Source organism: Chiloscyllium plagiosum, chromosome 11 (assembly GCF_004010195.1).
Source record: "Chiloscyllium plagiosum isolate BGI_BamShark_2017 chromosome 11, ASM401019v2, whole genome shotgun sequence".
NCBI lineage: Eukaryota > Metazoa > Chordata > Chondrichthyes > Orectolobiformes > Hemiscylliidae > Chiloscyllium > Chiloscyllium plagiosum.
In genome coordinates this window covers 2,730,576-2,742,344 of record NC_057720.1, presented here as the reverse complement: position 1 = coordinate 2,742,344, position 11,769 = coordinate 2,730,576, and the positions used below count along the sequence as shown (strand labels likewise).

Sequence of the window (11,769 nt, the reverse complement as noted above, 5' to 3'; positions counted from 1 at the left end):
TTCTTTACCCAGAGAGTGGTGGGGGCATGGAATGCGCTGCCTGTGGGAGTGGCAGAGTCAGAATCATTGGTGACCTTTAAGCGGCAATTGGATAGGTACATGGATAGGTGCTTAAGCTAGGACAAATGTTCGGCACAATATCGTGGGCCGAAGGGCCTGTTCTGTGCTGTATTGTTCTATGTTCTATGTTCTATGACTTGCTGTTTGGTAAAAACATGACTCACAGGGGCTCCCATAATTCCATAGCAATGATGGCACATCAGCAATACGTGAACATTCCTACCAAACACATCTCAGCGCTCCTCCAATTCTGGCCTCTGGCACATTTGGAATTCTATCCTTATCCTCACCACCTCTCCTTCTCTCCTCCTTCCACATGAAAATTTTATTTGACCTGATTTCAGATCATCTGGCCTTTCTCAGCTCAGCATCAGAGGTTATTGATTAAGTCCATTCCTGTCGACCAGTTTATTATGCTGAAGGTGGTGTACAAATGCAGGCTTTATGGATGAACAGTTACATCTATCAGACCACATGAAAAAATGAGACCTTTACATGAGTAATTCATGATTGACTTTTAGGTAGGGAATTGTAAAGTAATTCCTTCGGTTTCTCTTTGCGCTTGTTGGATATAGTTTTAGGGTAAAATTCAAAAATATGATGAGGTAATCTGTTCTAACGAACATAATTTCGGGTATTTGATGTGAAACAAGACTCAATTTTGATGCAGGTAGACACAGACATGGCCAATCAGAGGAGCAGACTGCAAGACCAGGTCGAGAGTGGGGTGCTGGAAAAGCACAGCGGGTCAGGCAGCATCTGTGGAGCAGGAGAATCGACGTTTCAGGCATAAGCCCTTCATCAGAAATCATCAGGTTTATACCTGAAATGTCAATTCTCCTGCTCCTTGGATGCTGCCTGACCCACTGCGCTTTTCCAGCACCCCACTCTCGACCCTGATAACTCCAGCATCTGCAGTCCTCACTTTCTCCGACACAGCATGATCCGCAAAGTTAAGATTGCTCTTTCCCTGTTGGGAAAGCAGCGTCTCGATTTATTTATTCATTGCGAGGATGTTGGCATCAATGACTGGGCCAGAATTTCTTATCAATCCCCAATTGCGACTTGAGAAGGTGGGGGTGAGCTACCTAAAGCATATGAACCACTGCTGTCCAGGTGCTATGGGTAGACTTACGATGCCGTTAGGCAGGGCGTTCCAGGATTTTGACCAAACAACAATGAAGGAACGGTGATATATTTCCAAGTCAGGATGGTGAGTAGTTTGGAGGGGAACTTTCAGGGGGGTGGGGTTCCCATGTATCTGCTGTCTGTGTCCTTCCTGGTAGTTGAGGTCACGGTCAGGGCTTTGAAGGTGCTGTCAGAGAATCCTGCAGTGCATTTTGTAGAAGGTATTCACTGTAATGTCTGGAATTCCCATCACAGTGGCATTGTGGGGCTACCTACTGTAGCGATTGTAATGTAGGTGGACCTCCTAAAATGTGAGTTCCCTGACTGGGGCTGTTAATCTGGTCCAATCAGGAAGCCCTGGCTGACAGATATAAATAGGAGTGTCTGAGGTTTTGTTCACTCTGAGAGCTGGCCCTGAGGGAGCTGGATCAGTTTCGAGGATTCCTGATTTGTAAATAAAGGAGGGGCTTGGTGATGGATTCTCAGCCTCTGTGGAGTTATTTCACCCACAGCACATGGGCTGCAGCGGTTCAAGAAGGCAGTTCACTACCACCTTTCAAGGGGCAATTAGGGATGGGAAATAAATGCATGATGCCGCTGGTGATGCCCACATCCCATGAATGAACAAATAAAAATGAGAGAGCTCTGTGATCTCACCATTCTCCATATCCCAGAGTCTATCTGGCTTTTGTAGGGAAATATTTCATCCAGAGAACAGGGAGAATGTGGGATTAATTTCCACAGGGAATGGTCAGAATGAATATTAATACCTTTAAATGGAAGCTGGATAAATCCATGAGGAAGAAAGGTTTAGAAGAATAGACTGATAGGTTGGGATTTGAGAGTGTGGTGCTGGAAAAGCACAGCAGGTCAGGCAGCATCCAAGGAGCAGGAGAATCGACGTTTCGGGCATAAGCCCTTAATCAGGAATGAGGCTGGTGGCCCAAGGGGGCTGAGAGATAAATGGGACGGGAGTAGGGCTGTGGGAAAGGTAGCTGAGAGTGCGATTAGTAGATAAATGTGGGGTGAAGGTGATAGGTCGGAGAGGAGGGCGGAGCAGATAGGTGGGAAAGAAGATGGACAGGTAGGACAGTTAAACAGGGTGATGCTGCGTTGAAACGTTGGGACTGGGATAAGGTGGGGGAGGGGAAATGAGGAAACTGGTGAAATCTACTTTGATCCCATGTAGTTGGAGGGTCCCCAGGCAGAAAATGAGGTGTTCTTCCTCCAGGCAACAGGTGGTTAAGGTTTGGCGATTGAGGAGGCCCAGGACCTGCATGTCCTTGGGGAAGTGGAAGGGGGAGTTAAAGTGTTCGGCCCGGGGCGGTGGGATTGTTTGGGTGGGGTGAAACGTTGAAGGTGTGGGAGGAAATTTGTGTGGAACATAAAACTAGCACAGAACAGTAAGACTGAATAGCCTCCTTCTGTGTTGTAAGATCGATATAATGAGAAATACTCATTGTTACAGAGAAAGTCCGTGATCAGAAATGAAAATGCTGAGGGCAACAAGAAGAACTGGCTCAATTTACACATTAAAATATCCAACATTGAATATAAAAGCTCTATTCTTCAACAATCCCTTAAGGAGCTGATTTCTTTTTCCAAACTGCGAATCTAAAATATTGTAAATCGAGGCACAACTATTACAGATGTCTGGGCAATTCCACAGCTCAGTTTATAGATCCATAGCTTCACCGAGCATGGGTCAGTGGGTTCAAATCTTACTGGAGATTTTACCGACTTTGACAACTATAATTGTACAAAAGGAAGCATCAGCTGGTCAAATGCTCATTCAGATCTCACTGTAAGGACCAAATCTTCTGAACTATTCATGCCAAGATGGATCAAATTAGGATGGATGGACAAAGCAGCTTTACAACTTTAAAGTGGGTTTGGGGAGGATGTGAGATTGAAGATGCCCCAGGCGGGGACGGGACGGTGTTCTGGGAAGATAGAACATAGAAAAGTACAGCACAGATCAGGCCTTTAGGCCCACGATGTTGTGCCGAGGTTTAATCCCAATGTAAAATATAATAACTTAACCTACGCATCCCTCAACTCACTGCTATCCATGTGCATGTCCAGCAGTCGCTTAAATGTCCCTAATGACTCTGCTTCTACCACCATCGCTGGCAACGCATTCCATACATTCACAAAGAACCTACCTCTGAAGTCTCCTCTATACCTTTCTCCTAATATCTTAAAACTATGACCCCTCGTACCAGTCAATCCTGCCCTGGGGTAACGTCTCTGGCTATTGTCTCTATCTATTCCTCTCATTATTGTGTACACCTCGATCAGGTCTCCTCTCTTCCTCCTTCTCTCCAGAGAGAAAAGTCCGAGCCTAATCAACCTCTCTTCATAAGGCGAGCCCTCCAGTCCAGGCAGCATCCTGGTAAACCTTCTTTGCACCCTCTCCAAAGCCTCTGTATCTTTCCTATAGTAGGGCGACCAGAACTGGACACAGTATTCCAAGTGTGGTCTCACCAGGGACTTGTAGAGCTGTAGCAAAACCTCGCAGCTCTTAAACTCGATCCCTCTGTTAATGAAAGCCAAAACACCATATGCTTTCTTAACAACCCTATCCACTTGGGTGGCAAATTTGAGGGATTGATGTACTTGTACACCCAGATCCCTCTGTTCCTCCACACTACAAAGTATCCTGTCTTTAATCCTATATTCAACATTCGAGTTTGACCTTCCAAAATGCATCACTTCGCATTTATCCAGGTTGAACTCAATCTGCCATTTCTCAGCCCAGCTCTGCATCCTGTCTATGTTGCACTGAGCCTGCAGTAGCCCTCAATACTATCAACAACACCTCCAATCTTTGTGTCATCAGCAAATTTACTAACCCACCCCTCAACCTCCTCATCCCAGTCATTTATAAAAACTACAAAGAGCAGAGGCCCAAGAACAGAGCTCTGAGGGACCCCACTCAACACTGAGCTCCAGGCAGAATACTTTCCTTGGGGACAGCTGGAACTGACAACCGGAAGCGGCAGATACAAACCACTACAAATGCCGGAGGAAACAACACAGAAGCGCTTCACAGGAGGCTCCCAAGCTCTGAGGATGTCACCTAGACAGGGGACGAAACGTCTGCAACACAAATTCCCAGCTCGGCGAACAGAACCACAACAACAAGCACCCAAGCTACAAATCTTCTCACAAACTTTGAAGAATACTTTCCATCTACAACCACTCTCTGCCTTCTGTCAGCCAATCAATTCTGAATCCAGACAGCCAAATCTCCCTGCATCCCATACTTCCTGACTTTGTAAATGAGCCTGTCATGGAGAACCTTATCAAATGCCTTGCTGAAGCCCATATACACCACATCCACTGCTCAACGTTCATCAACCTGTCTTGTCACCTCCTCAAAGAACTCAATAAGATTTGTGAGGCATGACCTGCCCCTTACAAAGCCATGCTGACTGCCTTTAATCACACTATGCTTTGCCAAACAGTCACAAATCCTATCCCTCAACTGATCGGCTCGACCTTCTCCCTGATCTTTCTCTTATTCCTCACATATGAGTAAAATGCCTTTGGTTTCTCCCCTAATCCTTCCTGCCAAGCCTTTTTCATGCCCCCTCCTGGCTCTCCTCAGGCCATTTCTGAGCTCCTTTCTAGCAAGCCTGTAATCCTTTAAAGCTGTGCTAGACCCTTGCTTCCTCCACCTTACGTAAACTGCTTCCTTTTGACGAGAAGCTCCTCGGTTCTCGTCATCCAAGGTTCCTTAATCTTACCCCTTCTTGCCTGTCTCAGAGGAACAAATTTGTGCATCACTCACAACAACTGCTCCTTAAACAGTCTCCACATGTCTGCTGTGCCCTTTCTGTGGAATAATTGCTCCCAGTCTGTAGTTCCCAACTCCTGTCTGATAGCGACATAATTTCCTTTTCCTCAATTAAATATCTTCCCTCAGTAACTGCTCCTTTCCCTCTCCATGGCTATGGTAAATGTGAGGCAGTTGTGATCACTGTCACCAAAGTGTTCACCCACCGCGAGATCTGAACACCTGTCCTGGCTCTTTTCCGAGCACCAAATCCAAAATGGCCTCTCCCCTCGTCGGCCTGTCTCCATACTGAGTAAGGAAACCCTCCCGAACACACCTGACAAAAACGGCTCCATCCAAACCATCTGCACTTGGGAGGTTCCAATCGATATTAGGAAAGTTGAAGTCACCCATAACAACAACTCTGCTACTTTTGCATTTTTCCAGAATCTGCCTGCCTATGAGATCTTCAATCTCCCTACTGCTATTAGGGAGTCTGTGGAAAACTCCCAGAAATGGACTGAGCTGTTCCCTTGCTGTTCCTAACTTCGACCCATACTGACAAACCTTCCTCAACAACCTTCGTTTCTGTAGCTGTGATGCACTCTCTGATTAGCAATGCTACATCCCCCTCCTCTTTTTCCACCCTCCCTATTCTTTTTAAACATTCTAAACCCTGGAACATCAAGCAACCAATCCTGTCCTCGTGAAACCCACGTCTCCGTTATGGCCACAACATCGTAGCCCCAAGTACTGATCCATGCTCTAAGTTCATCACTCTTGTTTCTGATACTCACATGTTAATGGAGGTTAACGGAGAAGCTAATGAAGTATGTGGGACCTGGACTTTATAAATAGAAGCATGCAGAGCAGAATCCAAGAGGTTATGGTAGACATTTATAAATCTCTCATTCCAGCTGCAGTATTCAATTCTGGGCATAATCGTTTGGGAAGAATGTGGAGAGGATGGACAGGAAGTGTCTAAAAGTGTCTCCAGGGAGATGGATAAGGCTGAAAACTGATTCTGGATTAGTGGTGCTGGAAGAGCACAGCAGTGGAGTGGATAGGTGGAAAAGGAGATAGGCAGGTAGGACAAGTCATGGGGACAGTGCTGAGCTGGAAGTTTAGAACTAGGGTGAGGTGGGGGAAGGGGAAATGAGGGAATGTTGAAGTCCACATTGATGCCCTGGGGTGAAACCTGGCTTGTTGTTGAAGAGAGCAAAACTAGCAGGAAATTTGGTGGATGCGTTCTAAATGGATGACTCAAAACCAATAAATATATAGATCTTCAACTTCTTATGATTGACTAATTGTGAGAGGTGACAAGAAGACATCTTTTCCTTTATCCGGAGAGTAGTTTGGATTTGCAATAGAGTCTCCTGATAGGGCAGCGGATGCATATTCGATAGTAATTTGCAAAACGAATTGAGAGTGGTGGGTGAGTGCGAGTAATTGGATTACTCTTCAAAGGAGACAAAAACCTAATGGGCTGAATGGAATCTTCTGTGCTGCAAGGTTCAGAAAAGCAATATTTATATTTGAGAAACTGTTCATGTTTTATTTACAGGCTCATGGGATGTGGGCGCCACAGGCTGGGCCTGCATTTATTGCTTGGAAAAGGTGAGGGTGAGCTCCCTTCTTGAACTGCTGTTATTCCTGATGCTAAACACCCAGATACCACTATTTTGAAATTCAAACTCCAAAAAGTTATATCTATATATAATACACTGTTTTTTACAATTCATTCATGTGATGCTGGTGTCACTATCCAGGCCAGTGTTTATTATCCGTCTCTAACTGCCTCAGATGTAAATATGTCTCAGTGACTAGCTACCACCTTAACTAACTAAACAAAAATACAATAACATGTGACCTATCAAGTCAGGATTTCTTCTGGGATCTGTCTTATCCAGGTGTTCTGAGATAATAATATTCCTTGGATGTTAGAAAGTCTTCTTCTGGAAAGGGAATTTAGAATGCGGGATCTACAGTACTGAGATGTGGAAACATTTCTTCACTCGTTGATCTATAAATTCACTTATCAATCTTTGCAATTCTCTTTGGATGACCAGTCATCGAATGTATTCAGCACAAAGATCGATACTGAGCTGAGGAGAAATTTCTTCACCCAGAGAGTGGATTCGTTACCACAGAAAGCAATCAATGCCAAAACCTTCAAGAAGGAGTTAGATACAGCACTGGAGGCTAATGGGATCAAAGGAGGTGAGGGAACATACTGTTGAGTTGGACAAACAGCCACAGTCACAATGAATGGTGAAGTAGATTCGAAGGGTTGAATGGCCTGCTCCTATGTCTGATGTATGTTTCTTTAGGTATTAAAGGAATTAAGAAACATGGGAAGAGAGTGGGTTGGTGGAGTTGAGCTGGATGACAGCCATAAACTTGTTGAATGGGGATGGGTGGGGCTGAATGGCCTGTTTTAGCTCTTCCTTGTTTTACATCGCACTTGCTGTTATTCTTCAAGCATCTACAAAGATGTACTCACCCGTCTACCTTTCGGGCCAGGCTTTCCCTTGGGCCCAACTAAACCCTGCAATAAAGAGAGGAAACAACATATTAGTAGTTAAGATTGTAGGTTCCCCTCCACAAAGACAGTCCAATTGCTGAGGCCAGGTTTCAGTTTAAGGTTAAAAGGCTTGGATTAGAGGTACCACCATCTTGGCACAGCCACATTCTCTTTTTATCCCTCTCACTTTTTTGAGAGGTCAACCTGTCGCTTTTTCAGTACCAGAGGATGTTCAATTGGACCCCAGCTTTCACAACACTGTGCTGGAGAGTGAGCTCGCCTCCTCACTATCCAACTGGAGATTGTCTCAGCCGGGTGCCTGCCTCTCACATGGTGGGACCTGATTCCCCTAATTGTTCATGAGAATGGAGAGCTGGCACGCATGGAAAAAATATCCTCCTCGAGTCTTCCCTGATTCCCTTTGACATTGCACTTGCTCTTAACAAAATTAACGTTGAGAGGCATGGTGGCACTAACTCTCAAAAACCTCCCTACCAACTATGAGCAGGATTTACACAGCCTTTCAGTTAATAAGAACTGCGGACACCATATGACAACTTACAAATTGCTCTCAAAATTCAAATGCCACCTTATGTTGTTGTTTTACTCCACGATGTAACATTTTGACTGCACAAGCAACGTGGGTCAAAGAGGATTGGCGCAGGAGGAGGCCATTCAGCCTCAGGAATCTGTTCTATCCTAAATGCCATCATGTCTTAACTTCAGCCATTATTCTTCCTTTATATTTTACACACTTGGCAGTGATCAATCAGAATTAGACTTAAAACGATTTATTCAGTTAGTTTTTGTGCATTTCTCAAATCCACCAATGAGTTAGCCTATCATAAGCCTAACTTCACCAGTCAATGCTGTCACAATCCTGGTCAGAACAGTGAGTTGGAATTCCAGCCTTATTTTCCACAATCGTCAAAATGTGAAATATGGCCAAGTCCGGTATGGTTTAATTTCTGTCTAATTTAACCATTCAAAAATCGGGATAAAAGTGAGCCATTCAGCCCCTCAAACCTCATCTGAATTATCGTTGTTCATGACTACAATGTGTACTCTGGAGGGACATCAGCCTTTTATTGGTGGCTCCTTGGTCTGAAGTCACCCTTATCCCAAAGTGACCCTTCTGGTCTTTCATTTTGGAAAAGGATTAATCCTATTGAAGAATTCCAGGTAGAAGTGGATTGTTGCTAATATCCTAACTCTGGACTTTGTCTTCAAGGTTAATGCCTGATTATGGACATTGTCTAAAGTAAAGGAAACTCACTCCAGGTTTCATCAATGAACAAGAAATAAAATCCTATTTGTCAAGCAAATTGGTCCTCTAACATGTGGCAAAATCTGACTATGATTTACTTTTATGCAAATTTAAACTAGAGTCCCTTTACTTCTAAAATCAAAACCAGCAATGTTTCTTCAGTATTTCATAATGGACACAATACAGACTGTCCAACTAACCCCCCTTTCAAAATCCAACATCAAATCAGATGATCCCTGGAATGGTAGGCCTAATATATGATGATTAGCTAGGGATCCTGGGATTGAATTCATTAGGGCTTTGAAGATTGACTGGAGATCTAATAGAAACTTACAAGATAATGCATGGCTCAGAAAGAGTGAACGCTGGGAGGCTGCTTCCGTTAGGTGGGGAGTTTTGGACCCATGGGCACAGCCTTAGAATTAGAGGGGATCAATTTAGAATGGAAATGAGAAGACATTTCTTCAGGCAGAGAGTGGTGGGCCTGTGGAATTCATTGCCATAGAGCGCAGTGGAGGCGGGATGTTGGGTGTCTTCAAGGCAGAGATTGATAAATTCTCAATCTCGCAAGGAATTAAGGGCTAGGGGGAGAGTGTGGGCAAGTGGAATTGAAATGCCCACCAGCCATGATTAAATGGCAGAGTGGACTCGATGGACCGAAAGGCCTTGCTTCCACACCTATGAATTATGGTCAAATCAATACTGATGGATGTGCCTCTAATATTGTACATGTTCAACAATCCCAAATGTGCCACTATCTACACTAGTACCAATTTAAGAAAAGCAGTTTAGCTTCCTCGAAATGACACACATTCTTCAACAGGGAGCCAATGTATGCAAATCAAAGGAATTTGCACCAATTTAAATAAAATTATAGAGGAACTTAGGGAGTTCCCCATTGCTTTCTTCATATAAACACCTCAGCCAATTTATCAGCCAATCAGCACCTCATTTCTCTTGCAGTAAAAGCTGTCACCATCACTTGAAGTTGGGCATTTGGTCCTGATGAGAAGGTGCAACAGCAAGTCTCCCTTTTCAGTATGATTCATGTTCTAGGCACCAAACAAAAGCTTGACATATGCAAATCCAGCAAGGGTATACGAAGGTGTAAAGAAAGGCCGAGATTCGTCGATTGTGGGACTGAGGCGGAAGCAGCCTGACCCCAGTGTAAAATCCAAAGTGTAGTTACTGCACCTGCCTGCCTGGGTATCCACTCACTCCAGGATTTCCAGCCAGCCCGGGAGGACCCTGCAAAGAGAAACATCGGACATTAAAATACAGACCACCATCAAAAAAAATAACAGACCAAAGGGGCCACCTTGGGCACAATCCTAGATTTATTGAAAGGAAACATGTGGAGGTCACTATCAGCAGTTTCTGCTCATCCTTAATTACCTGTGAAAAAGTGGTGATGAGTCACTTTCTCAAATATAATTCTCTGACGGACTTGGCCATTTTGGGGAGCCAATGGCTCAGCGACCTTATCGCTAGACTATTAATCCACCAAAGCAGGTAATGTTCTGGGAACTGGGGTTCGAACCCCACCACGGTGGAATTCAAATTCAAGAGAAGTTTTGAAATAAGAGTCTAAAGATGCCCATGAAACTGTTGCCAATTGTCAGGAAAACCCATCAGGTTCACAAATGTCACTCAGGCCAAGGATCTCCTGGTCTGGTCTACAGGTGACTCCAGACTGACTGCAACGTGGTTGACTCTTAACTGCTGTCTGTGCAAGTAAGGATCGGCAATAAATGCTGGCCTAGTCAGTAAGGCCCTTATCCTGTAAATGAATAAAAAAACACCCAGTTTGCTGTGGGTCTGGAGTCACATGGTGGTCAAACTAGGTAAGGGCATTCCGTGATGGGCATTAATGAACAGTTGGGTGTCTAACGCCAATCGAGTACATGGACAGATGAATTAGGATCTGAAGTAGGCCATTCAGCCCATTGAGTCTTCTCCTTCCTTCATGATCTGACTGTAACCTCGTATCCACATTGCTGTCTGTCCCTGATAACCTTCAATTTCTCTGCTTAACAAGAATTAATCTACCTCTGTCTTAAAAATATTCAAGGATGCTGCTTCTGCAAGAAGGGAGAAGCATCCTTTTCACATTCATCCCATCAGGACCCTCAGGGTCTTTTCTGTTTCATCTCTTACTCTTCTAAACTCCAATGGGTACTGGCCCAGTCGGTCCTCGTTTGTCCAAACTCTCCATAAGATACGGGAGCAGAATTAGGCCATTCGGCCCATCGAGTCTGCTCTGCCATTCAATCATGGTTTATATGTTTCTCAAACCCATTCTCCTGCCTCTTTCCCTTAACCAATCGGGAACCCGTCTCTGTCTTAAAGACACTCAATGACTTGACCTCCCTAGCCCTTTGCAGCAATGAGTTCCACAGATTCCCCACCCTCTGGCTGAAGAAATTCCTCCTCATCTCAGTTCTAAAGGGTCGCCCCTTCACTCTGAGGCTGTGCCCTCGGGCCCTAGTCTCGCCTACTAGTGGAAACATCTTCTCCACGTCCACTCTATCCAGGCCTCTCAGTATTCAGTAAGTTTCAATCAGATACCCCCCTCATCCTTCTAAATTCCACTGAGTGCACACCCAGAATCCTCAACTGCTCATTATGTGACAAGCCCTTCATCGCCAGGATCATTCCTGTAAACCTCCTCCACATCCCCCTCCAACACCAGCACCTCCTTCCTTACATACGGGGGCCAAAACGACTCACATTATTTCAAATTAAGGTCTGACCAGAGCCTTAGACATCCCTGCTCTTATACCCTCGCCCTCTCAAAATGAGGGAGTGGGGCAGGGTGAAGGATATGGGAGTGGGGGGGTGGGGTGAGCCTTGGGGTGTGGAGTGAGGGGTCAGGGTGAGGGTTTTTTGGGCTGGGGTGGGGTTGTGTGGGTAAAGCGGCAGACTACTTGTCATTCATCGACACGAGTTATTTCCAGGCCCAGGGCTGTATCAGAGTCTGACCAGTAGCAGGCGAGGGATTACAGC

The 11,769-nt window shown here is 45.0% G+C and overlaps 1 protein-coding gene across 3 annotated transcripts in view; it reads right to left on the bottom strand.

Moving 5' to 3' along the window:
• Positions 1 to 11,769, bottom strand: part of LOC122554101 (collagen alpha-1(XXIV) chain) — a 461,503-nt gene that overhangs the window by 249,575 nt on the left and 200,159 nt on the right. For all 3 annotated transcript variants that reach the window (XM_043698575.1, XM_043698576.1, XM_043698577.1), the window contains 2 exons: positions 9,958 to 10,011; positions 7,476 to 7,520 (listed from right to left, as the gene is read on the bottom strand). In XM_043698575.1, coding sequence (XP_043554510.1) covers positions 7,476 to 7,520; positions 9,958 to 10,011 — 99 coding nt within the window. The remainder of the gene's footprint in view (positions 1 to 7,475; positions 7,521 to 9,957; positions 10,012 to 11,769) is intronic.